This window comes from Oncorhynchus masou, unplaced genomic scaffold, assembly GCF_036934945.1.
Source record: "Oncorhynchus masou masou isolate Uvic2021 unplaced genomic scaffold, UVic_Omas_1.1 unplaced_scaffold_3206, whole genome shotgun sequence".
In the NCBI taxonomy this organism is placed as follows: Eukaryota; Metazoa; Chordata; class Actinopteri; order Salmoniformes; family Salmonidae; genus Oncorhynchus; species Oncorhynchus masou.
Genome location: NW_027009621.1, coordinates 1 through 25,349, shown reverse-complemented (window position 1 = coordinate 25,349; position 25,349 = coordinate 1). Strand labels below are relative to the sequence as shown.

The 25,349-nt window shown below is 48.2% G+C and overlaps 1 protein-coding gene and 1 pseudogene across 1 annotated transcript; both read left to right on the top strand.

The window, feature by feature from the left end:
- The first annotated feature begins 3,868 nt into the window (after window positions 1-3,868).
- LOC135534251 (cytoplasmic dynein 2 heavy chain 1-like) lies at window positions 3,869-13,499 on the top strand. Its single transcript, XM_064961333.1, has 5 exons — window positions 3,869-3,882; window positions 4,146-4,227; window positions 9,161-9,277; window positions 12,243-12,307; window positions 13,472-13,499. Exons 2-5 carry the CDS (start codon window positions 4,150-4,152, stop codon window positions 13,497-13,499), a joined length of 288 nt encoding a protein of 95 aa, XP_064817405.1. The 5' UTR covers window positions 3,869-3,882; window positions 4,146-4,149.
- Window positions 13,500-19,773: 6,274 nt separating this feature from the next.
- Window positions 19,774-23,971, top strand: LOC135534250 (semaphorin-4D-like; annotated as a pseudogene).
- Window positions 23,972-25,349: the final 1,378 nt, after the last annotated feature.

Here is a 25,349-nt window from a genome sequence, read left to right as displayed (position 1 = left end):
GAGCGTGTGTGTCTGGAGCGTGTGTGTCTGAGCGTGTGTGTCTGAGTCCGTGTGTAATGTGTCTGAGCGTGTGTGTCTGAGCGTGTGTGTGTGTGTCTGAATGTGTGTGTCTGAGCGTGTGTAATGAGTCCTGTTGTCTGTGTCGTGTGTGTCTGGGCTGTCTGTGTGTCTGTGCGTGTCTCTCCTCTGTGTCCAGCTGTGTGTATGAGCGTGTGTGTGTGTGTCTGGCGTGTGTGTCCACGTGTGTGTGTGTCTGTGCGTGTGTGTCTGAGCGTGTGTGTGTCCACGTGTGTGTGTGTGTCTGAACGTGTGTCTCTGAGCGTGTGTCTCGTGTGTGTGTCTCTCCTCTGTGTCTGAGCTGTGTGTCTGAGCGTGTGTGTGTGTGTCTGAGCGTGTGTGTCTCTGAGCGTGTGTGTGTCTGAATGTGTGTGTCTGAGCGTGTGTGTGTGTCTGAGCGTGTGTGTCTGAGCGTGTGTGTCTCTCTCCCTCTGTGTCCACTGGCGTATGTGTGTGTTCTGAGCGTGTGTGTCTCCTCTGTCAGTCCGTGTGTTGTCTGAGTCGTGTTCTCTCTGTGTGTGTGTCTGTCAGTCCGTGTGTAATCTGAGTGTGTGTCTGAGGGCGTGTGTGTGTCTGAGGGCGTGTGTGTGTCCACTGTTAATATGAGTCTGAGGGCGTGTGTGTCTCTGTGTGTGTCTGGCGTGTCTGTGTGTCTGGCGTGTGTGTGTCTGCAGTCCACTGTTAATGCGTCCTGTCTGTCTCGCGTGTGTGTCTGGCGTGTGTGAGGGCGCCTCTGTCTGGCGTGTGTGTGTCTGAGGCGCGTGCGTGTCTCTCGGGCGTGTCAGTCCACTGTTGATGGTCCGGCGTGTCTGAGGGCGCTCTCCCCTGTCAGTCCACTGTTAATATGAATCTGATTGTCTCTGGTCTCTGCGTGTCTGTTGAGCTGGCAGTCTAAGGGGCGGGGCCAGAGGAACCCATGCGTGTCTAAGGGCTGTGGTGACACGCGTCGTGTATACAGCGCACACAGTGTCACACAGCTGTTTGTGAAATGTGCGTAACATGAGGGATCACAGATATTGTCATGGCAGGCCAGGTTCACTGGTCCCTCTGCCTCTGACCAGACATGCAGAGAGGAGGAAACATATGAATAGGTGTGTGTCCCTCCTTATCTGTTTAATTACTGCCGTGTGTGTGTGTGTGTCTGAGCGCGTGTGTGTGTTTGGCGCGTGTGTGTCTGAGGCGCGTGTGTGTGTCTGAGCGTGTGTGTGTGTGTGTGTCTGAGCGCGTGTGTGTGTGTGTGTGTCTGAGCGCGTGTGTGTGTGTCTGAGCGGTGTGTGTGTGTCTGAGCGCGTGTGTGTGTCTGAGCGCGTGTGTGTGTTTGAGCGCGTGTGTGTGTTCTGAGCGCGTGTGTGTGTGTCTGAGCGCGTGTGTGTGTCTGAGCGCGTGTGTGTGTCTGAGCGAGTGTGTGTGTGTGTCTGGCGCTGTGTGTGTGTGTGTGTCTGAGCGTGTGTGTGTCTGAGCGTGTGTGTGTGTGTCTGAGCGCGTGTGTGTGTGTCTGAGCGCGTGTGTGTGTTTGAGCGCGTGTGTGTGTCTGAGGGCGTGTGTGTGTCTGAGCGCGTGTGTGTGTCTGAGCGAGTGTGTGTGTGTGTCTGAGCGCGTGTGTGTGTGTGTCTGAGGCGTGTGTGTGTGTCTGAGCGCGTGTGTGTGTCTGAGCGCGTGTGTCTGTGTGTGTGTGTCTGAGGCGCGTGTGTGTGTGTCTGAGCGTGTGTGTGTGTGTCTGAGCGTGTGTGTGTGTGTGTGTGTCTGAGCGCGTGTGTGTGTGTGTCTGAGCGCGTGTGTGTTTCTGAGCGTGTGTGTGTGAGCATATGGTGGTAGACGGACAGTGAGTCCGAGAGAGGGTGTCTGGGCGGTGTCCTCCGGTAGTGCCAGGGCGTGTGTGTTTGCCAAACACACTTCCAGGGCGTGTGTGTGTGTGTGTGTGTGTGTGTCATTCGGGTGTGTGTGTGTGTGTGTGTGTCAGTCGGTAGTGCACCTGTGTGCCAAACATGTGTGTGTGTGTGTGTCAGTCCGGTGTGCACCTGTGTGTGTCTGTGTGTCAGTCCGGTGTGCACCTGCGTCCATGCGTGGTGTGTCAAACGGGCCCAGCCTGTCATCTCATCCCCTTAGTAAGGTGTTCCATCCATTAACTAGCTCTCCTCTCCTCCGCAAGCAGCTGATATCACCAGGGAAGATGAATTAGAGGAATTACAGGGATAACAGGACAGGCATGGAGAGAGACAAACTGACCTTGACACACACACACACACACACACACACACACACACACACACACACACACACACAGAGAGTCACACAGAATACTAACCACCACACAACACTAAGTCTGCATTATTCATGGCTTGGGACAATTTCACAGTGTGTGTGTGTTATTCTTGTGTTTATGTGTGCTTGTGTAACTGGTGCATTTGTCTTCAGTAAAAGCTTGCCCACATCTATTTGTCAGCCAATTGAGATAGACAATGAACTTAAAAAGAATCAATTTATTATAGAGATTAAATCAGATCGTAGCTCATTCTGTTTGTAGTCTGTCAGCATGTTTTTCAACTGACCTCAAATTCAGTTTTTTTTTTTTTTTTTGTCGTTTATGAGAGAGCTGCTTTCCTGCCTAAAGTTGGTTAAGGTGAACAAAATGGAATCATAGCGTTTTCATCTACGGTTAATCTTCTCCCTGGTGTTCTGCCATACAAACAGGACGATGCGAGTGTTTTGATGTCTGGTCTGCAGGCGACTACTTCAGTGTAAAAGCTCTTGGTGACTGCAGCCTGTTTACACACACACACACACACACACACACACACACACACACACACACACACACACGGTGCCTGCATCTCTCATGTTGATCTGTGTCTCTGATAAAAGGAGACAGAAGCACATTTAACTCCCCTATTGACTTCCTCCATCCATCCCTTTGTCTGTCTGTCTGACCGTCCTCTGGCTCTGTTTGGACAGAGAGGGCTTGTGTCTATAACACAAACTGTCATACCCACACACACATTCACACACACACACATACATATTTTTATTTATTTATCTGTTATTTTACCAGGTAAGTTGACCGAGAACACGTTCTCATTTGCAGCAACGACCTGGGGAATAGTTACAGGAGAGAGGAGGGGGATGAATGAGCCAATTGTAAACTGGGGATTATTAGGTGACTGTAATGGTTTGAGGGCCAGATTGGGAATTTAGCCAGGATACCGGGGTCAACACCCCTACTCTTACGATAAGTGCCATGGGATCTTTAATGACCTCAGAGAGTCAGGACTCCCGTTTAACGTCCCATCCAAAAGACAGCACCCTACACAGGGCAGTGTCCCCAATCACTGCTCTGGGGTATTGGGATATTTTTTTTTTTAGACCAGAGGAAAGGGCCTCCTACTGGCCCTCCAACACCACTTCCAGCAGCATCTGGTTTCCCATCCAGGACTGACCAGGACCAACCCTGCTTAGCTTCAGAAGCAAGCCAGCAGTGGTATGCAGGGTGGTATGCTGCTGGCGAACATACATGCACACACACACACACGCATGCACACACACGCATACATACACACATACATGCACACACACGCATACATACACACACACACACACACACACACACACACACACACACACACACATACATACACACATACCACTCACAAATACAAACACACACACCCACATACACACATTCACACAGAGACTCATGTTGTATTTCTGTGTGTGTAGAGTTAGGTGGAGCGTGCTGAAAGACAGGTTCTACTGTCTGATGCTGTTGATCTGTCTGAACTCTTCCACCCTGATACCTTCCTCAACGCCCCTGCGACAGGAGACTGCCAGGTAACACCCCACAGTGTGTGTGTCAGTCTCTTCCTGTGAATATGATGTGTGTGTGAATATGACGTGTGTGTGTGTGTGTGTGTGTGTCAGTCTGTTTCCGTGTGTGTGTGTGTGTGTGTGTGTGTGGTGTGTGTGTCAGTCTCTTCCTGTGAATATGATGTGTGAGTGAATATGTGTGTGTGTGTGTGTCAGTCTGTTTCCGTGAATATGACTTGTGTGTGTGTGTGTGTGTGTGTGTATTAATACCTAGTCCATTGTGTCAGGTCTATGGGCTGTTCCATGGACAGTCTGAAGTTTGTGTCATCATGGAAGAGTCCCATAACAGAGGCTCAACTCCAAGTCAAGGTACAATACAACAACCCAATGATGCTGCAAACACTCAGGGAATAGGAGAAAGACAGAAACATGGAAAGAGGGAGGGAGACTGGGAGGGAGGAGACAGACTGGGAGGGAGGGGGGAGACAGACTGGGAGGGAGGGGAGACAGACTGGGAGGGGGAGGAGACAGACAGACTGGGAGGGATGGGGACAGACTGGGAGGGAGGAGACTGACAGACTGGGAGGGAGGGAGACTGACAGACTGGGAGGGAGGAGGGAGGGAGGGAGACAGACTGGGAGGGAGGAGACTGGACTGGGAGGGATGGAGACTGGGGAGGGAGGGAGGGGACAGACAGACTGGGAGGGAGGGGAGGACAGACAGACTGGGAGGGAGGGAGGGAGACAGACTGGGAGGGAGGGAGACTGACAGACTGGGAGGGAGGGAGACAGACAGAGGGAGGAGGGAGACTGGACTGGGAGGGAGGGAGACTGACAGACTGGGAGGGATGGAGACTGACAGACTGGGAGGGAGGAGAGACAGACTGGGAAGGAGGACAGACTGGGAGGGAGGGAGACTGACAGACTGGGAGGATGGGGACAGACTGGGAGGGAGGGGGAGACAGACAGACTGGGAGGAGGGAGACAGACTGGGAGAGAGGGAGGGACAGACACAGGAGACAGGGAGGGAGGGAGACAGACTGGGAGGGAGGAGACTGGGGGAGGAGACTGGGAGGGAGGAGACTGGGGGAGGGAGACTGGGAGGAGGGGAGACTGGGAGGAGGAGGAGACAGACTGGGAGGGAGGGAGGGACTGGGAGGAGACTGGGAGGACAGACAGACAGACAGACAGACAGACAGACAGACAGACAGACAGACAGACAGACAGACAGACAGACAGACTGGGAGGGAGGGAGACTGACAGACTGGGAGGGAGGAGACTGGGAGGGGAGACTGGACTGGGAGGGAGGGGAGGGAGGAGGGAGACAGACTGGGAGGGAGGGAGACTGGGAGGGAGGGAGACTGGGAGGAGGAGACTGGGAGGGATGGAGACAGACAGACAGACAGACAGACAGACAGACTGGGAGGGAGGGAGACTGACAGACTGGGAGGGGGAGGGAGGGAGGGAGGGAGGGAGGAGACAGACAGACAGACAGACAGACAGACAGACAGACAGACAGACAGACAGACAGACACAGACAGACAGACAGACTGGGAGGGAGGGAGACTGACAGACTGGGAGGGAGGGAGACACAGACAGACAGACAGACAGACACAGACAGAGACAGACAGACACAGACAGAGACAGACAGACTGGGAGGAGGGAGACTGGGAGGGAGGGGAGACAGACAGACTGGGAGGGAGGGAGACAGACAGACTGGGAGGGAGGGAGGGAGGGGAGGGAAGGAGACAGGGAGAGACTGGGAGGAGGGGGCAGAGAGACTGACAGCTGCAGGGAGGGAAGGAGACTGGGAGGGAGAGAGGGAGGGAGGAAGGAGACTGGGAGGAGGGAGGACAGACAGACTGGGAGAGAGCGACAGACAGACTGGGGAGGGAAGGAGACTGGAGGGAGGGGAGACAGACAGTGGGAGGGAGGGAGCTGGACAGCTGGGAGAGGGAGACAGGGACTGGGAGGGAGGGAGACAGGGAGGGAGGAGAGACGTGGGCTGGGGGAGGGAGAGCGCTGGGAGGGACAGCTGCAGACTGGGAGGAGGGGAGGGAAGGAGACAGGGGGAGGGAGACGTGGGCAGAGAGCGCTACAGCTGCAGGGAGACAGACACAGGACACAGACAGGGTGAGAGGGACTGACAGACTGGGAGGGAGGAGGAGACAGACTGGGAGAGAGGGAGGGAGGACACAGACAGACACAGACAGACACAGACAGGGACAGACTGGGAGGGAGGGAGGGAGGAGACAGGGGGAGGGAGACATGGGAGAGAGACTGGGAGGGAGGGAGACAGGGACTGGGAGGAGGAGACAGGGTGAGAGACGGGGCAGGAGCGCAGACTGGGGAGGGATGGAGACAGGGTGAGAGACGTGGGGAGGGCGCTACAGGACTGGGAGGGATGGAGACAGGGTGGGAGGGGGTAGAGAGCGCTACAGCTGCAGGGGAGGGAAGGAGACAGGGAGAGAGACGTGGGCAGAGGCACTACAGCTGCAGGGAGGGAAGGAGACAGGGAGAGGGAGGCACTACAGCTGCAGGGTGAAGGAGAGAGAGGAGGGAGGGAAGGAGACAGGGAGAGGACGTGGCAGAGAAGGGGAGGGAAGGAGACAGGGAGAGAGACGGGGAGAGCGCTACAGGGAGGGAAGGAGACAGGGGAGGAGGGAGGGAAGGAGACAGGGAGAGAGACGTGGGCAGAGAGCGCTACAGCTGCAGGGAGGGGAAGGAGACAGGGGAAACGTCAGATTCTCAGGGAGGGCTGAGACAGGGAAAAGACTATTCATCTTTCACAATGATCTCACACACACACACATAACAGTGATTTAGGAGATGTGTTTGGCTGACCTGACGAAGGAGGGGAGAGTGCCCCCCTGCTCGTCACGCACACACAGCCACACACACACACAGGGGAGGGAACAGACAGGGAGAGAGACACAGAGACACACAGGGACTGGAGACAGGGAGAGAGGGAGGGAAAGACCTGAGTCACTAATAGGGGACATCATACCGCACACACACATGGCATTACTTACACAGCTGCAGGGAGAAGGGCCTTCCTTCTTGCTCCATCCATTACATGGTTTGTTCCCTCATCTCCCTTTCATGCTGTATGTCACTTTAAATGGTTGTGTTTAGAGTTAACTGTGATTCGCAGCTCAGCTTCTAATGATGTACCTCTTTCTGTCAGAGAGCCCCATCGGGGCAGAGAGTCTTTTTCTCTCTCTCTCTCAGGGGAGAGATCTGTCTCTTTTCTCTCCTCTCTCACCCCCCTCTCAGGGTCTCCTTTCTCAGCTGCTTTCCCTCCTCTCACAGCCCAGGGAGGAAGGAGACCAGGGAGAGAGGGAGGGAGGGAAGGAGACTCCCTGTCAGAGAGCCTTCTGCTCAGGGAGAAGAGGGAGGAAGGAGACTCTTTCTCTGAGTCTCAGGGAGAGAGACGTGGGCAGAGAGCTCTCAGGGGAGGGGAAGGAGACAGGGAGGGAGGAAGGAGACAGGGAGAGAGACGTGGGCCTCGCTACTCTTTCCCAGGGAGAGAGGAAGAGGGAGGAGGAGACAGGTCCTCGTCAGAGAGCGCTCAGCACCCCCTCCCCCCGAAACTCCTTCTCAGCTGAGAAAAAAGACTATTCATCTTTCACAATGATCTCACACACCCGTCTCAGTGATTTCTCTCTCTTTCTGACCTCACCCCCTCCCTCCCCCCTCTCCTTCACTCTCACTTTCTCACTCTCACTCACACCCCACCTCACCCAGACACTCCTTCGCCTGTGTAAGTCTGAGTCACTAATATGACATCATCACCCCCATGGCATTACTCCCCTTCCTTCTTGCTCCATCCATTTTTTGTTCCCTCATCCCCCTCCTCTGCTGTATGTCACTTAAATGGTTGTGTTTTTCCTCCTCTCTCACCCCCTCCTGATGTACCTCTTTCTGTCTCCCCTCTCTCTCCATCTCTTTCTCTCCTCTCTCACCCCTCCTCTCCCCGTCTCCTTCTCTCTCTCTTTCCCTCTCCTCTCACCCCCTCCTCTCCCTGTCTCCTTCTCTCTTTCTCTCCCTCTCACCCCTCCTCTCCCCGTCTCTTTCTCTCTCTCTTTCTCTCTCCTCTCACCCCCTCCTCTCCCTGTCTCCTTCTCTCTCTTCTCTCTCACCCCCTCCTCTCCCCGTCTCTTCTCTCTCTCTCTCTCTCTCACCCCCTCCTCTCCCCGTCTCCTTTCTCTCTTTTTTCTCTCCTCTCTCACCCTCCTCTCCCCGTCTCCTTCTCTCTTTTTCTCTCCTCTCTCACCCCCTCCTATCCCCATCTCTTTCTCTCTTTTTCTCTCCTCTCTCACCCCCTCCTCTCCCCGTCTCCTTCTCTCTCTCCTCCTCTCACCCCCTCCCCGTCTCCCCCTCTTTCTTTCCCTCCTCTCTCACCCCCTCCTCTCCCTGTCTCCTTCTCTTCTCTTTCTCTCCTCTCTCCCCCTCCTCTCCCCTCCATCTCTCTCTCTCTTTCTCTCTCCCTCTCACCCCCTCCTCTCCCTGTCTCCTCTCTTTCTCTCCCTCTCTCACCCCGTCCTCTCCCCCATCTCCTTTCTTCTCTCTCTTCTCTCTCACCCCCTCCTCTCCCCGTCTCTTTCTCTCTCTTTCTCTCCTCTCTCACCCCCTCCTCTCCCCCTCTCTTTCTCTCTCTTTCTCTCCTCTCTCACCCCCTCCTCTCCCCATCTCTTTCTGTCTCTTTCTCTCCCTCTCACCCCCTCCCTCTCCCCATCTCTTTCTGTCTCTTTCTCTCTCCTCTCACCCCCTCCTATCCCCATCTCTTTCTGTCTCTCTTTTTTTCTCTCCTCTCTCACCCCCTCCTCTCTCCATCTGTCTCTTTTCTCTCCTCCTCTCACCCCTCCTCTCTCCATCTCTCTTTCTCTTTCCTCTCTCACCCCCTCCTCTCCCCTGTCTTTTCTCTCTTTCTCTCCTCTCTCACCCCCTCCTCTCCCATCTCTTTCTTTCTCTCCTCTCTCACCCCTCCTCTCCCCATCTCTTTCTCTCTCTTCTCTCCTCTCTCACCCCCTCCTCTCCCCATCTATTCTCTCTCTCTTTTCTCTCCTCTCTCACCCCCTCCTCTCCCCATCTCTTTCTCTCTCTTTCTCTCCTCTCTCACCCCCTCCTCTCCCCATCTCTTTTCTCTCTTTCTCTCCTCTCTCACCCCTCCTCTCCCCATCTCTCTCTCCATCTGTCTTTTTTTCTCTCCCTCTCTCACCCCCTCCTCTCCCCGTCTCTTTCTCTCTCTTTTTCTCTCCTCTCTCACCCCCTCCTCTCCCCATCTCTCTGTATGTCTGTAGGTGGGTGGTCTGCAGTTGGAGGGCTGTAGTTTTGATGGGGCTCGTCTGTCTGAGAACCGACATGACTCCCCCAGTGTGTCAGCTGTACCTGACTGCTACATGGCCTGGATAGCACAGGTACTCACTCACTCACTCACTCACACACTCACTCACTCACTCACACACACACACACTCACGGACACGAATCATTGAAGCGCTCTCTGTTCTTTCTGTGGTCAGGGTCAGAGTTCAGCTCTGTGATTAGCTGTTGTCATGGAAACAGAGTTCTTATTGTTCACGTCTCCTCTGATTTACACTGAACACAGCATGCAGCAATTTCAACGATTTTACTGAGTTACAGTTCATAAAAGGAAATCAGTCAATTTAAATAAATTCATTAGATGAATTTCACATGACTGGAAATACAGATATGCTTCTGTTGGTCACAAATACCTTACAAAAAAAAAGTAGTGCGTGAATCAAAAGCCCAGTCAGTATCTGGTGTGACCACCATTTACCTCAAACAGCGCGACACATTTCCTTCACATAGAGTTGATCAGGCTGTTGATTGTGGCCTGTGGAATGTTGTCCCACTCCTCTTCAATGGCTGTGTGTTACTGGATATTGGTGGGAACTGGAACACGCTGTCGTACACGTAGATCCAGAGCATCCCAAACATGCTCAATGGGTGACATGTCTGGTGAGTATGCAGGCCATGGAAGAACTGGGGCATTTTCAGTGTCCAGGAATTATGTACAGATCCTTGCGACATGGGGCCGTGCATTATCATGCTGAGACATGAGGTGATGGTGTTGGATGAATGGCACGACAATGGGACTCAGGATCTCATCACGGTATCCTTTTCATTAAAATTGGCATCAATAGAAAAGAGCACACTTCTTCAACGTGCCAGTGGCCATCAAAGTGACCATTTGCCCATTGATGCAGTCAGGTCATGACCCTGGTGAGGACAATGAGAATGCAGATGAGCTTCCCTTAGATGGTTTCTGACAGTTATTGATTCTTTGGTTGTACAAACAAACAGTTTAATCAGCTGGTCTTAGACATACTGCCAAATTCTCTAAAACAACATTGGAGGTGGCTTATGGTAGAGACATGACCATTCAATTCTCTGGCAACAGCTCTGGTGGACATTCCTGCAGTCAGCATGCCAATTGCACTCTCCTCAAAATTTTAGACATCTGTGGCATTGTGTTGTGACAAAATTGCACATTTTACATTGGCCTTTTGTCCCCAGCACAAGGTGCAGCTCTGTAAAGATCTTGCTGTTTAATCAGTTTCTTGATATGCCACACCTGTCAGGTGGATTGTCTTGCGAAGGAGAAATGCGCAATAACAAGGATGTAACCAAATTTGTGGTCAACATTTGAGAGAAATAAGCTTTTTGTTCATAATGGAACATTTCTGGAATCTTTTATTTCAGCTCATAAAACAATGGGACCAAAACTTTACATCGCTATGCGTTTCATATTTTTGTTCAGGGTTGTTTATTTCCCTGAAGGTCTTATTGTGTGAGAGAAGGAACAATATATTTTGTCCTTTGAACAGGCCTGCCATCTTTCTTCCTCCCTCCTGGCCTCTCCCTCAGTTGTCTGAGGAAAGCGGCTCAGACAGGAAAGGTGATGCCTGGTATCTGACCAGTCTCTTTATTAACCAGACCCTCCTTGATATACAGCATAATCCCTCTCTTTCTTCTCCCCTCTGTTGCTCCTGTATCATGTCTAATGACTGATACGCCAGTCTAATGTGGATTCAACCCTGCTACAGTAGTTATCTCAGGGATCTGAGGCCCATCTGACCGCTTCCAAACTGCTTCTAGCCGAGGCCTCGCCCACCATTTACACTCAACTGGGGATGTTAACTGTTAGGCGGTTAGCCTCAAATACATTTGACCATTCATGTTTATCAGTCTCTAGGTTAATATCTATCATTTTTGGATCTCATTTGGTGTCGGGATTGAACAAATCTAGTCAGTCAATAAACGGGAACAGTGTCTTGGTCGACCGGAATGATTATTTTGGCGAAAATTGTCACGTACAGTGAGTTTCTAGAGTTAGAAAGTAGATTTCGTATGTCAACTAATGGCTCGCTGTCTATAGTACAATGAGCTGCAAGCCAGAGGAGAGACTCATTGCTAGGGCAACTCCCAGACCCTGGCTGCAGGGAGCAGTGGGAGCGGAACAGCGTGAAGAAGCTAACAGCTAAACTAACAACCCAACAACAAAAAAGTTTACCAGTATTTCTCTCATGCACTACTCGTTTTCTTTATCAACTTTATTTTGTTGTCCAGAAGCCAAAGGCCCCAGTTCTAGTCATATGAACAACCCATTTTAGTTGTTGCATTTACATATTCCCTCTCTTTCTCTGTCATGCATAGAAAACACATCAGGTGGGTTTTTTTTACAACAGAGTTCCAGCAAATTGCATTTTGGCAAATGTTTGAAATGGATCTATTCAGTTCTGTGCTTCATTGCAGTAGTTTCATGTTGATTGCGGTGACAGGCTCGCTATTGTCACGTCTTCATGTTTCTTTTGGGAACCTCATTTTACTCTTTGAAACAAAATGTACAGGTTGTTAACTAGTTAATGGGGGTTTGTTAGTCAGCAACAAAATGTAGAGGTTGTTAACTGGTTAATGGGGGTTTGGTAGTGTAATGGGGCGGCAGGGTAGCCTAGTGGTTAGAGTGTTGGACTAGTAACTGAAAGGTTGCAAGTTCAAATCCCGAGCTGATAAGGTACAAATCTGTCGTTCTGCCCCTGAACAGGCAGTTAACCCACTGTTCCTAGGTTGTCATTGAAAATAAGAATTTGTTTCTTAACGACTCGCCTAGTTAAATAAAGGTAAAATAAAAATGGGGTTTGTTAGTCAGCAACAAAATGCAGAAATATGCATCCTTAACTACACATACACACACCAACGGACCTGTGTGTTTTGTATATATTTATTTACTAGATATTATAACTGCACTGTTGGAACTAGAAACACAAGCATTTCACTGCCAAGGAAAACATCTGCAAATCTGTGTACGCGACCCATGGACTTGATCTGATGTTGATCTAACATTGTGTGTTGTATTGCAGTGTTCCAGTGGCAGCTACAGTCCTGAGGAGGTCATCTCCCTGCCTGTGTACACCAGTTCTGAGCGGTCAGCGTGGTGACTCACGTCACGCTGCCTTGTGGAGGAAACCCTGGACCAGTGGATTCAGAATGGAGCTGCCCTCTTCCCTCAAACAGCAGTGAGACAGCCGGGCCAGGGGTTGGGGATTGGGGTTGGACTGAAGGAGCACAGAGGGTACACATGTTCTCAGGAAGGTTATCGGCTTCACTACAGGTGTTTGTTGTTCTTTTTAAGTGACGATAGTCTGCAATAAAATGAGTAATGACACATGCTGGTTCTTGACTTTGAAACGCATAGATTATTTTGGTGTCACGTTGCATTTTGAATGTTGATGTTTTAATGTTTACTCTTTAGTATCATTGTAGTCTGTTTGAATGTATTATTGTGATAATAAAGCTTTATTTACTCTAGATATCTGGTTTCTTTCCATAATGAGTGTTTGTATGTGTTGTAAAGACAGGCTCTGGATCAGGTGATATCTGTCCCTGGGTCTGACCTATTGGATACTATACACACACTTCAACTCTGAACCATGACACACACACAGACATCAGACTGATCAGTATACTGACTAGTGGTATTTATCAGTATAGGGTCTAGTTCTAGTGGTCAGTTTTATCAGTGTGATTGGAGGGTCAGTTTTAGTTAAACCCCAGTGTGATTGGAGGGTCAGTTTTAGTCTAGTGTGATTGGAGGGTCAGTTTAGTTAAACCCCAGTGTGATTGGAGGGTCAGTTTTAGTTAAACCCCAGTGTGATTGGAGGGTCAGTTTTAGTTAAACCTCAGTGTGATTGGAGGGTCATTTTTAGTTAAACTACAGTGTGATTGGAGGGTCAGTTTTAGTTCAACCTCAGTGTGCAGTGTGATTGGGTCAGTTTTAGTCAGTTTTCAGTTTGCTAAACCCCAGTGTGATTGAGGTCAGTGAGTGTGATTGGAGGGTCAGTTTTAAACCCCAGTGTGATTGGAGGGTCAGTTTTAGTTCAACCTCAGTGTGATTGGAGGGTCAGTTTTAGTTAAACCCCAGTTTTAGCAGTGTGATTGGAGGGTCAGTTTTAATTAAACCCCAGTGTGATTGGAGGGTCCAGTTTTAGTTAAACCACAGTGTGATTGGAGGGTCAGTTTTAGTTCAACCCCCAGTGATTGAGGGTCAGTTGTAGTTAAACCCCAGTGTGATTGTTTGTGTCTCTTTCAGCTCAGTAATGACCCTGGAGAGGCTCTGATGGAAAAAGATAGGGGGAGGAGGGGAGAGATGGTGTGTAGGTGTGTATATGGGGAGGGAGGTGTGCATGTGTGTGTGTGGAGAGAGCGTGGGAGGAGGGGTGAGTGTGTGGAGAGCACATGGGAGGAGGGGTGAGTTTGTGGAGAGCACATGGGAGGAGGGGTGAGTGTGTGGAGACCACATGGGAGGTGGGGTGAGTGTATGGAGAGCACATGGGAGGAGGGGGTGAGTGTGTGGAGAGCACATGGGAGGAGGGGTGAGTGTGGAGAGCACATGGGTGGTGGGGTGAGTGTGTGGAGAGCCCTTGGGAGGAGGGGTGAGTGTGTGGAGAGCACATGGGAGGAGGGGTGAATGTGTGGAGAGCACATGGGAGGAGGGGTGAAAGAGAGAGAGTGTGTGTGTGTGCGTTTATTCGTATGTGTGGAGAGAGCACACACAGAAGGAGGAGTGAGTTTGTGTGCTGCAGTATTGCAGAAGGGGAGTGAAATGGAAGAATGGGTTTAAAAGGAAAGGGGATTGGATTTTAACAGAACAGACACCTGGACCAGAGAGGAGGGAGGGAGGAGGAGGAGGAGAGGGGACAGATGGGTTGGAAAGAGGGATAAAGGGGAGTAATGGTTAACAAGAGATGGATGGGGAGGACAAGGTTAATGTGAGAGTAAATGAGAGAGAGGGGGAGGGGGTAAGGGGAGATGGAGAATGTGACAGAACAAAGATGGGGGAAAGAGTTTTCACCATCAGAGGAGGAGGGCCTATTTGTCTGGTGTCTATGGCAGGCGAGTGATGCAGTAGGTGGATTACATTCTGTTGGCATGTCCTGTTTTGTTTTCAAGATCCCCAAATACCGTGAACTGCCTCCATGGCTGCTCTGCTATTCTTCTGTTCTCCCTTCATATCTCAGTCTCCAAATCTGCTCTGTTTAGAAATTAACCATAGAAATCAGATATTAACCACAACAAACATGGTTGTGTTTGCTTGATTGCTTTTCATTCATACAAGGTCTTGCTATGTATCTAAATGTCCAGCAAGATAGAGTCCTATCCTACTCACAGACATAAACAGTGGTAATGGTATATTTTCATTTGAAAACATCCGACTGAATTATCTTTCGTTTCCCAGACTTCTTATCTGTTCATCTCTGAGTTGGGCCACACAGTGAACTGTTGTTACAAGTTTCTTCCTTGTTACATTTGTTAAACACAAACTGTGGGTTTTGATTGAGCTTATCTGTAAAGTCAGTTCTTTCTGCCCCTCCAAGAGTGGCTGATGTCACGGACGAACTGCAGGGTCTTGTCAGGGAGGTCCAGCGAGTGCAATAATCCCGAGGTCCCGCATAGCATTGGTCAACAACAACAACACAACCAGAGAGTTGTTGAGAGACCTTTCATATAATAATAATTATGACAGAAACACTCTAAGAAGAAGTTACAGGTCTGTAAGAGCCAGAAATCTTGCTTGTTTGTAGGTGATCAAAGACTATTTTCCACCATAATTTGCAATGAAATTCATTAAAAATCCTACAATGTGATTTTCTGGATTTTTTTCTTTCTCATTTTGTCTGTCATAGCTTTTAAAGTGAACCTATGATGAAAATTACAAGGCCTCATCTTTATGTGGAGAACTTGCACAATTGGTATTGAACAAATACTTTTTTGCCCCATTGTAGATGGAGAGGGGGGAAGGAGGGAGGAGAGAGAGAGACGATGGGGGAAGGAGGCAGAGATTATGGGGAGGGAGATAGATGGGAATGGGGTAAGAGGAGGGAGAGAGATGGAAGCGAGGGAGGAAGGGAGGGCAAGAGAGATGGCGGAAGGGGGAAGGAGTGGAGGGAGAGAGAGATGATGGGGACAGGGAAGGAGGAGGAGAGAGACGGAGGAGGGAAGGAGGGAGGGAAAGAGACGATGGGGGAGGGAGGGAGAGAGACGAGGGGCAAGGAGGGAGGAAGAGAGAGATGGTGCTAATGGATTAATAGGCTTTAACACCATCACTCTCATCCCCAACACACACACACAGACACAACTCTTCCTATCTGGAGATGGCCTGTGGGCTGTGGGGCATGTTCAGGCTGAGAAACAAAGCTGAGAGGCCGACCTGCCATTGATCACAACACACACTTACCATTACTGTTACACACACACACACACCACAAGGGTACAAATAGAACATGAGTGTGTGTCCCAACAAGCCCTTATCCTCCTCTTCCATTGAGACTGAGTGACAGGTCTACAACAAACTTGCTCATCAGGTTGCTAGAGGGGATCGAATCCCCCAGTAGGGACCTGGCCAGGACACACAGTCCAGACAGGAAAAAATCTATCCAGAACCTGCGTTAGAGCTGTCCCTGGAGAAAACACACACTGACTCTTCTCATTGGATGACCTGGTGCTATTCAACTTGAACAAGCATTGACAGGTAACCAAAAGGTTGCTGGATCGAACTCGACCTGACAAGGAAAAAAATCTGTTGTTCTGTTGTTCCCCTGAACAACCCACTGTTCCTAGGCCGTTATTGAAAATAAGAATTTGTTCTTAACTGAATTGCCTAGTAAAGTAAAAGGAAAATGTATCCTGTATCTACAGCCCCGGTAGGTATAGACATCTCTGGTCTAGGGTTAGGTGTGTCAGTAAGCTTCCTTTAGTGAAGGTCTGCACCACGTTAGGAAAACCCTGATCCCAAATCATTTTTATTAAGTGTAGAAAATCTGGACCAACCACCTAAATGGGCAAAGAACAACCATTTCTCACACAATTAAGGGTAAAAGAGGCCTCCACGATACTCAATAATGCTCACTTTATCACAGTACAGTTCCATTACCTGTCATTTGTCTCCCCAGTGTCACTGCAAAGTTACCGACACCCTCTCCCAAGAGGGAAGATCCCTATAACTATACCACAACAGCATCACGTGACATACTTGATCAATAACAAGGTATCTATAATACATACAGAGTACATGTATGTGGTTGGGTTTATATTGATTCTACAGATACTTATTTGAAGTCTTATTGGGAGGTTGAGGGTAGTTCATTGTGGCCATTTGGCCCCCACTGGTTCATCTGTGTTCATGTTGAACAATGTTCTGGATTAGACGGGTTTTATCGGCCGTTAGCTTAAACCCCTCCCACTGGCCCACACAGCCAATGGAGTGACAGAGGAACATCTCTTAGACCTGTCTGCTCACATCAGCCAATCAGATGCCTTGCTCTCAAGTAGATGCCTTTGAGCACTCCAACACACACAAACACACACTGGCCACTTAATTTGCCACGTTCAGGGCAGCGTGTCGCTCCATCGGGATGTTTATGGTTTCCCCAGAAAAAAGCAAATCCCACGGCAACGGCTGGGTGGATTCTGGCCGTAGCCCTGTCTCCCACCCTTAGACAAACCATGTATCACCCTTACCCAGTGCACAACAGTGCTTTAACTCACACATACACACTCATGTACACTCATAGTAGTTTGTGATGCTAAACACACGCACACTCATACACACCACAGACACACAGACATAAACTACATTTAATTTCAATAGAGCACAATGTTATAAGGGTGTCAGAAATCATGGCTGATTTAGAGGTGAGCTTCCATGTATGAGGTGGAAAAAGCTGGGTAATTGAGGGACAACCAGATCACTAGTACAGTTATAGTGGGATTTGAGAGGGTGACAAACATAGAAATACAATCAGATTATATTTCTATGGATGCCACTGGCATTGGCTGGGCATGTAGATTGTACATTGTGTCATCAGTCTTAGAATGTGTAGCCCAACTCTACTCCTGAAAATTCTATTGCAGCTGACCAAACAATGCACAGTTTAGAATGCTGGGAGTAATTCAACATTCCACCATTAAACCCTATGGGACATGTTTCAGGATCAAAACTTGTATAGTTTAAATAGAATCCAAAAGCTTTGGTCAATCTGTCCAGATCATTACACAGTTTTGTGTGTGTGTGTGTGTGTGTGTGGGGGGGGGGGTGATCTAGTTGAGACAATTATAATAGCAGCCAAAAAGGAAAACAATGTGTCCAGACTGTGGATCCTTTTCTAAATCCACTGTAGTGTACAGTTTGATGTCATAATCAACATCTCATTACCAGCATTATGACATCACACGGTCAATCCTTTATAAACAGCAGGCCAACACCAACATTAAGAGACTTGTGTGTTGCATTGAGCATTGACAGCTGCTGACAAGAGGGACCATCATGGCTCCTCTCACTTCCCTGAGGGATTTCTTGGTCCTGTTCCTGGTCCTTTGTTCCATACCCTGGGTGAAGGGTTCGCCAGCATCCCTAGGAAGACCGTACAATGTGACAGTAAGCCATTATCTCTCTCCAATGCCTGTTTACATCCTTGCATATGCAGAGAAATGCATCTTTTCCACTCAACTAAAGTTAGGCTTATATGGCAGCTTAGTCTAATGTTTTTTCTCAATATAAAGCATCATCTAATATGATCCAAAGCCACCCAAAAGGGTTCTTTGGCTGTCCCCATGGGAGAACCCTATGAAGGATCCTTGTACAACCCGCTGTGGAACGGGTTCTATCTGGAACACTAAAGGCTTCTTCAAAGAGACAGCCAAAGAACCCTTTCAGGTTCTAGATATCACCTCTTCTCTAAGAGTGTATTCTACATAATAGTATTTGTAACAGCATTCCTAAAGACTATGTAAAAGCATTTAGCCCATAAAAAAGTATTTAAACAATATTTTAAAGTATTTAAACATAGAGCATTATGCCTCTATGTCGTGAACACAAATGTTTTATAAATGCTACATACAACCACTCTAAGTAAAGTGTTATCATGTTGTTTTTCTGTTTAGATGCTAAGATTTTCAGAGAGAATGGCATTTCAAACTATTCAACGATGACATTGAGAGAGGACCTGGGTGTCCTTTTCATTGGTGCTAGAGACGCCGTTTACGCTCTGGACCTTGAGGACATCTCCTCGGAAAAAAGGCTGGGTAAGGAACTCAGTCTAATCAAGGTCTTGTATGTCAATACATCCATACAGTATTGTCTGGTCTCTAGAGTATTCCTGCTGTACGTTAATGGGAATCTGTCTGTTGCTGCACGTCTCAGAGTCTGCTGTAACGTTAATGGGAATCTGTCTGTTGCTGCACGTCTCCAGAGTCTGCTGTATGTTAATGGGAATCTGTCTGTTTGCTGCAGGTCTCAGAGTCTGCTGTATGTTAATGGGAATCTGTCTGTTGCTGCAGGTCTCAGAGTCTGCTGTATGTTAATGGGAATCTGTCTGTTGCTGCAGGTCTCAGAGTCTGCTGTATGTTAATGGGAAATCTATCTGTTGCTGCAGGTCTCAGAGTCTGCTGTATGTTAATGGGAATCTGTCTGTTGCAGGTCTCCAGAGTCTGCTGTATGTTAATGGGAATCTGTCTGTTGCTGCAGGTCTCAGTCTGCTGTATGTTAATGGGAATCTGTCTGTTGCTGCAGGTCTCAGTCTGCTGTATGTTAATGGGAATCTGTCTGTTGCTGTGCTCAGTCTGCTGTATGTTAATGGAATCTGTCTGTTGCTGCAGGTCTCAGTCTGCTGTATGTTAATGGGAATCTGTCTGTTGCTGCAGGTCTCAGTGTCTGCTGTATGTTAATGGGAATCTGTATGCTGCTGTGGTTAATGGAAATCTGTCTGTTGCTGCAGGTCTCAGAGTCTGCTGTATGGGAATCTGTCTGTTGCTGCAGGTCTCAGTCTGCTGTATGTTAATGGGAATCTGTCTGTTGCTGCAGGTCTCAGTGTCTGCTGTATGTTAATGGGAATCTGTCTGTTGCTGCAGGTCTCAGTGTCTGCTGTATGTTAATGGGAATCTGTCTGTTGCTGCAGGTCTCAGAGTCTGCTGTATGTTAATGGGAATCTGTCTGTTGCTGCAGGTCTCAGAGTCTGCTGTATGTTAATGGGAATCTGTCTGTTGCTGCAGGTCTCAGTGTCTGCTGTATGTTAATGGGAATCTGTCTGTTGCTGCAGGTCTCAGAGTCTGCTGTACATTAATGGGAATCTGTCTGTTGCTGCAGGTCTACTGGCAGGTCTCAGAGGAGCAGAACATGTCCTGCAAGAGCAAGGGAAAAGATTCAGTAAGTGGATTGATTGCATGATGGATCATCTCTCCTCCCAGACAACTCTCTGAAGCAGTATACTGATAGAAACAAACCACATGATCCTATTCCAGATGGAATGCCAGAACTACATCAAGACACTGCAGACTCTCCACGATGGCAGGATGTTGGTGTGTGGGACCAACGCATACAACCCCACATGTGACTATATGGTGAGTATAACCTGGACAGGACAACTGTTGTTTCACACTACATATCATGTAACTGTGGACCGTTGTCATATTCTGGTTGTTTACACTGAACTAACTGCAGACATATGTAGCACACCAAACCTCTGTCTGTCTGTGAGAGTCCCAACTACCTTTCAAAGTGATTACAGATCACAGCCTTAATGTACAACTCCACATCGCAACCAAACGTGCATTGTGTTCTCCAACAGACCTACGCAACGGAACGTTGACCCTGGAAGGAAGAAGGAAGAGGGGCGAGGGAAAGTTTCCTTTGACCCTTCCAGAGGTCAACCTCGGTCATGGTTGGTGAGTAACAGCTGCTTTCTGATATCTGCAGTACCTCCCCACAAGGACGGAGTAGTAGAATTGTGCCCCCACTATTTTAAATAAAACAACTGTAAATAAAGTGTTGAAAAAAGTGGACCCACACTGAAAGTTGTGTTAGTGATGCAAAATACATTACTGATCAAATTCATTCACTTCTTTACAGTCTTTATCATTTCAGTTCTGATGATTGTCTTTGTTAACCATCAATCAGGGACAGAACTATATTCAGCCACAGCGGTCAACTTCCTGGGTACTGAGCAGGTGTTGCAGCGTCATTCCTTCCCGGCTATCAGGACCGAACACAGACAGTCCTGGCTTAACAGTAAGCTCCAAGCCTCTGTTTTCAATGTGGTACTCCCTGTCAACCACAGGATACTCTGACAATGTATTGATGCATTTCCTGATGCGGAGCTACACAGACATCTGAATGTGGACATTCCACAGAGAGATACGGACATTTTAAATGTCTTACTTTATTCAATATGCTTTAAATAATGGATCCCCAAGTCTGTGTTTTCAGTCTCTGTGAGAAAACCGAACTGTCTTTTTTTCAGAGCCCTCCTTCGCAGTTGGACGTCATCCCCGAGAGCATTAACAACCTCGATGGGGACGACGATAAAGTCTATATGTTCTTTAGTGAGGAGGCCATGGAGTTTGACCTGCCAGACCAGATCAGGGTATCTCGTGTGGCACGGGTCTGCAAGGTACACATGTAAAATGATCTTCAATTTAAAGAACGTTTATGTCTGTTCTAGTGTTCTAATTCAATACTATGGTCGACACTGACACCGAGCATGTCCCCCCTCTGTGGTTGGTGTGCAGGGGATTTGGGTGGTCAGAGGACTCACAGAGGAAGTGGACGCCCTACCTGAAGGCCCGTGTTGACTGCCCCGCGCCCCTGGAACCCAGCCTGCCAGCCATCATTCAGGATATCTTCCTCCTGAAAGACCAGGATTGGAGGAAGAGCTGTTTTACGCTGTTTTCAGCCCGCAGACGTGAGTTCTACCATTTCTTTTTTATTAGTAACAGTCCAGCAGAAATTACATACTGTCAAATCTGTGAAGTAATGATCAGTTGTCGGATACTTCACTCAAATATGAACCTTCTGTGAGAGAGATTCTGAAGTGATGTTGGAATAATGAATGGTGTTTTGATGATTACAGAACCACATCGGATCTCTCCACTGTGTGTGCGTTCAGCGTGGCTGACATTGGGAAAGTCTTCTCTGAGGTCGGTATATGACTCCCGGTGACAATGGAGTCAGAAACAAGGTGGGTTACCCACACCGGAGAGGAGCCTGTCCCACGACCTGGAACGGTGAGTAATAACATGACTTATATAGGTGACTGAATAACTTCCAGACCTTAAGTGTCATGTGACAGTGTTGTACCTATGTTCCTCTACAGTGCACAATTATTGTCCAAAACACTTAATCAAATGTGGCAAAAACGCTCATGCTGAGTCCCAAATGGTTTCCTATTCCCTACTGTACAAAGTGTACTACTTTTGAACAGAACCCTATGAGCCCTGGTAAAAAGGTATGCACTATATAGGGAATAGGGGGCTATTAGGAACACATGTTTAGTTTCAAGAGTGCTTCTGTCATAATTATAGACCTACAGTATACAGTGGGGCAAAAAAGTATTTAGTCAGCCACCAATTGTGCAAGTTCTCCCACTTAAAAAGATGAGAGAGGCCTGTAATTTTCATCATAGGTACACTTCAACTATGACAGACAAAATTAGAGAAAAAAATCCAGAAAATCACATTGTAGGATTTTTAATGAATTTATTTGCAAATTATGGTGGAAAATAAATATTTGGTCACCTACAAACAAGCAAGATTTCTGGCTCTCACAGACCTGTAACTTCTTTTTTAAGAGTGTTTCTGTCATAATTATTATTATATGTGAAAGGTCTCAACTCTCTGGTTGTGTTGTTGTTAAAGTGTATGACCAATGCTGTGCGGGACCTCGGATTGTGCACTCGCTGGACCTCCCTGACAAGACCCTGCAGTTCCGTCCGTGACCAGCCACTCTTTGAGGGAGCAGTGCCTCCGCTGACCGGGGTCCACTGGTGCTGCAGAGGGGAGCCAAGTTGTCGGTGATTGTTGTGACAGAGTCATGGCCGTGGATGGAGAAATCCACCATGTTATGTTTATTGGAACAGGTACTGATTATTCACAGCCTTTATCATCCAAATTCACACTGTTCTGTGCTCGTGGCAGCAATTATTACTCTCTATATATGTATTCATGTACTGTGTGTATATCTGAGAATTTTTATCTGACAAAGAAAATCAATCAATGTCAGTGTTGGCTCTAGAGAGTAACTGCCGTGTTCTGCTCCCTGACAGAGGAGGGCACGGTGCAGAAGGCTGTGCAGTACGCTGCTGGTGACACCGTCATTATCCAAGAGACCCAGGTGTTCCAGACTCTGGAGCCAATCAAAGTGCTGCGTCTCTCCTCTGGCACGGTAACACATTTAGTGCAAAACTATAAGTATATTTTTTATTTAACTAGACAAGCCAGTTATTTACAATGACGGCCTACCGGGAACATGGGTTAACTGCCTTGTTCAGGCGCAGAACGACAGATTTTTACCTTGTCAGCTCAGGGATTCCATCTTGCAACATTTCGGTTACTAGGCCAACGCTCTAACCACTAGGCTACCTGCTTGTTCAAGATGAATAGCACCAGGTCATCCAATGAGAAGCTAACACTGGTGGTTTAGTAGTCAGTGTATGTTTTTCTCCAGGGACAGCTCTATGCAGGCGCAGGTTCTGGAGTGGTCCAGATTCCAGTTAGGGACTGTGGTCGGTATGGGTCCTGTCTGGACTGTGTCCTGGCCAGAGATCCCTACTGTGCCTGGGACACCACCTTAGCAGCCTGCTCATCTGTCCTCAACTTACCCACTGGCTCCAGGTAGGATCGTGCTCAACACTCTCACTCTAGAATAACCACTGTCTGCATGTACTATTGGAACAAATATGATTTCAGATGCCATTCTAATAACAGTAGCTCTTTAACCTTCAGGAAATGTACCAAAGCCTTAAACATGCAGATGCCTCGATGTGCTCCCCCGATCAGGTAGGTTTATTTCTCAACTAGTGAAATACTGTGATGTATCAACATGAAGTAGGCTACATGCCAAGTTAAGGACATTCAGTGACCCCCCCCACCCATTGTGTTATTTTCAGTCCTGTGAAGCCACTTACATTAGCATTTACTGTTGGAGCTCCATCCACTGCCGTGCCAACCAGCATCCAACCTGGCACAGGTGAGCTGGCACTTTGCTAAGCAGCCCTCCAGCTGAGAGACAGGTACCAGATGCTGAGCCAGGACTTGTTGATAGTGAGTGCCCTAGCTTCAGACGCTGGTCGGTACACCTGCCAGAGTCTGGAGGAGGTCAAAGGTCGACTCTACACCAGGATAGAGGCTGCCTACATCCTGCAGCCCACAAAGACTGTACTGGTCCTGCAGATATCTGTGGCTCTGCTGTCTGTGCTGCTGGGGGTTGTGGTCCTCTGGACTGTCAGGGGACACGCCAGACTCAGGGCCAGAATTCACCCGGCAGAACCCGCCAGAACAACAACAACAACCGAGAACAGACCCTGGTTGTGTCCCTGGGTCTGAAGTGAACAACAATCACACCATCATCACCATTGAGGACATGGAGGATAATCAGACAGAGAGGGTATCTGTTGCTCTTCTGTCCATGATCCTGGGGTCTCTGATGCTCTGGAACATCAGCAGAGACCAGTTGAACCACAGAGTCTTCAGGATGGAGGAGGGCTCCAGGATCACATGCTCACCAGTTAACAGCTCATCTGACACAGTTATCCCTGGGTGACATCTGAGCTGGGACTAATAACTGAGACTAGGGGTGTGTTCAATTCGATCTAACGTTTGCTATGTTGCGTGACGGTTTGTACTGAACGACACGTTTCAAAACGGTGCTCACCATTCTTAGACAGCCTTTGAGGTACGTTTGCTCCCATTTTGGTGGGTGTGACGAACTGTGGCCTGTTAATAAGGGTGTGACTATTTGTGCTACGCACTAAACATGCGTAGCACACACCATACAATCTCCCTCTGGGCCTCAATAATCACACCGTTTTTCAGCGGTTGTTCAGTACAGTAGCTGCCATTTGAATTAAATGTTGAACCCCATTCTGTCGTACTGACAGCACCCTAGAATCACCAGCAACATTCTTTTACTCATTGTTTTCCACTTAAGATCCTTGTGTTGAATGTATTTTGTGTTTTTATGTTTGTATAAATATTATATATTGCAAATATTATGTATCTTTCTAGTGTTTTTCTATATTATTAAATGATTAGATCTTATATCAAATCACAGATACTGTATTTAGAGTCAGTCTCCACCAATCTAGTCTGTCAGTCTCCACCAATCTATTAGTCTGAGTCAGTCTCCACTAATCTAGTAGTCTGTCAGTCTCCACTAATCTAGTAGTCTGTCAGTCTCCACCAATCTAGTAGTCTGTCAGTCTCCACCAATCTAGTCTGTCAGTCTCCACCAATCGAGTCTGTCAGTCTCCACCAATCTATTAGTCAGAGTCAGTCTCTACCAATCTATTAGTCAGAGTCAGTCTCTACCAATCTATTAGTCAGAGTCAATCTCCACCAATCTAGTCTGTCAGTCTCTACCACCCATTAGTCAGAGTCAGTCTCTACAATCTATTAGTCAGAGTCAGTCTCTACTACTCTATTAGTCAGAGTCAGTCTCCACCAATCTATTAGTCAGAGTCAGTCTCTACCAATCTATTAGTTCAGAGTCAGTCTCTACCAATCTATTAGTCAGAGTCAGCCTCTACCAATCTATTAGTCAGAGTCAGTCTCCACCAATCTATTAGTCAGAGTCAGTCTCTACCAATCTATTAGTCAGAGTCAGTCTCCACCAATCTATTAGTCAGAGTCAGTCTCTACCAATCTATTAGTCAGAGTCAGTCTCCACCAATCTATTAGTCAGAGTCAGTCTCCACCAATCTATTAGTCAGAGTCAGTCTCCACCAATCTATTAGTCAGAGTCAGTCTCCACCAATCTATTAGTCAGAGTCAGTCTCTACCAATCTATTAGTCAGAGTCAGTCTCCACCAATCTATTAGTCAGAGTCAGTCTCTACCAATCTATTAGTCAGAGTCAGTCTCCACTAATCCATTAGTCAGAGTCAGTCTCCACCAATCTATTAGTCAGAGTCAGTCTCTACC

Excerpts from the sequence above, each read along its gene's own strand:
- LOC135534251 (XM_064961333.1), top strand. The coding sequence starts at position 4,150 with ATGGGCTGTTCCATGGACAGTCTGAAGTTTGTGTCATCATGGAAGAGT. Across the intron at positions 9,278-12,242 it reads ACATGGCCTGGATAGCACAG|TGTTCCAGTGGCAGCTACAG; the intron begins GTACTCACTCAC and ends GTTGTATTGCAG. Across the intron at positions 12,308-13,471 it reads GTGTACACCAGTTCTGAGCG|CTCAGTAATGACCCTGGAGA; the intron begins GTCAGCGTGGTG and ends TGTCTCTTTCAG.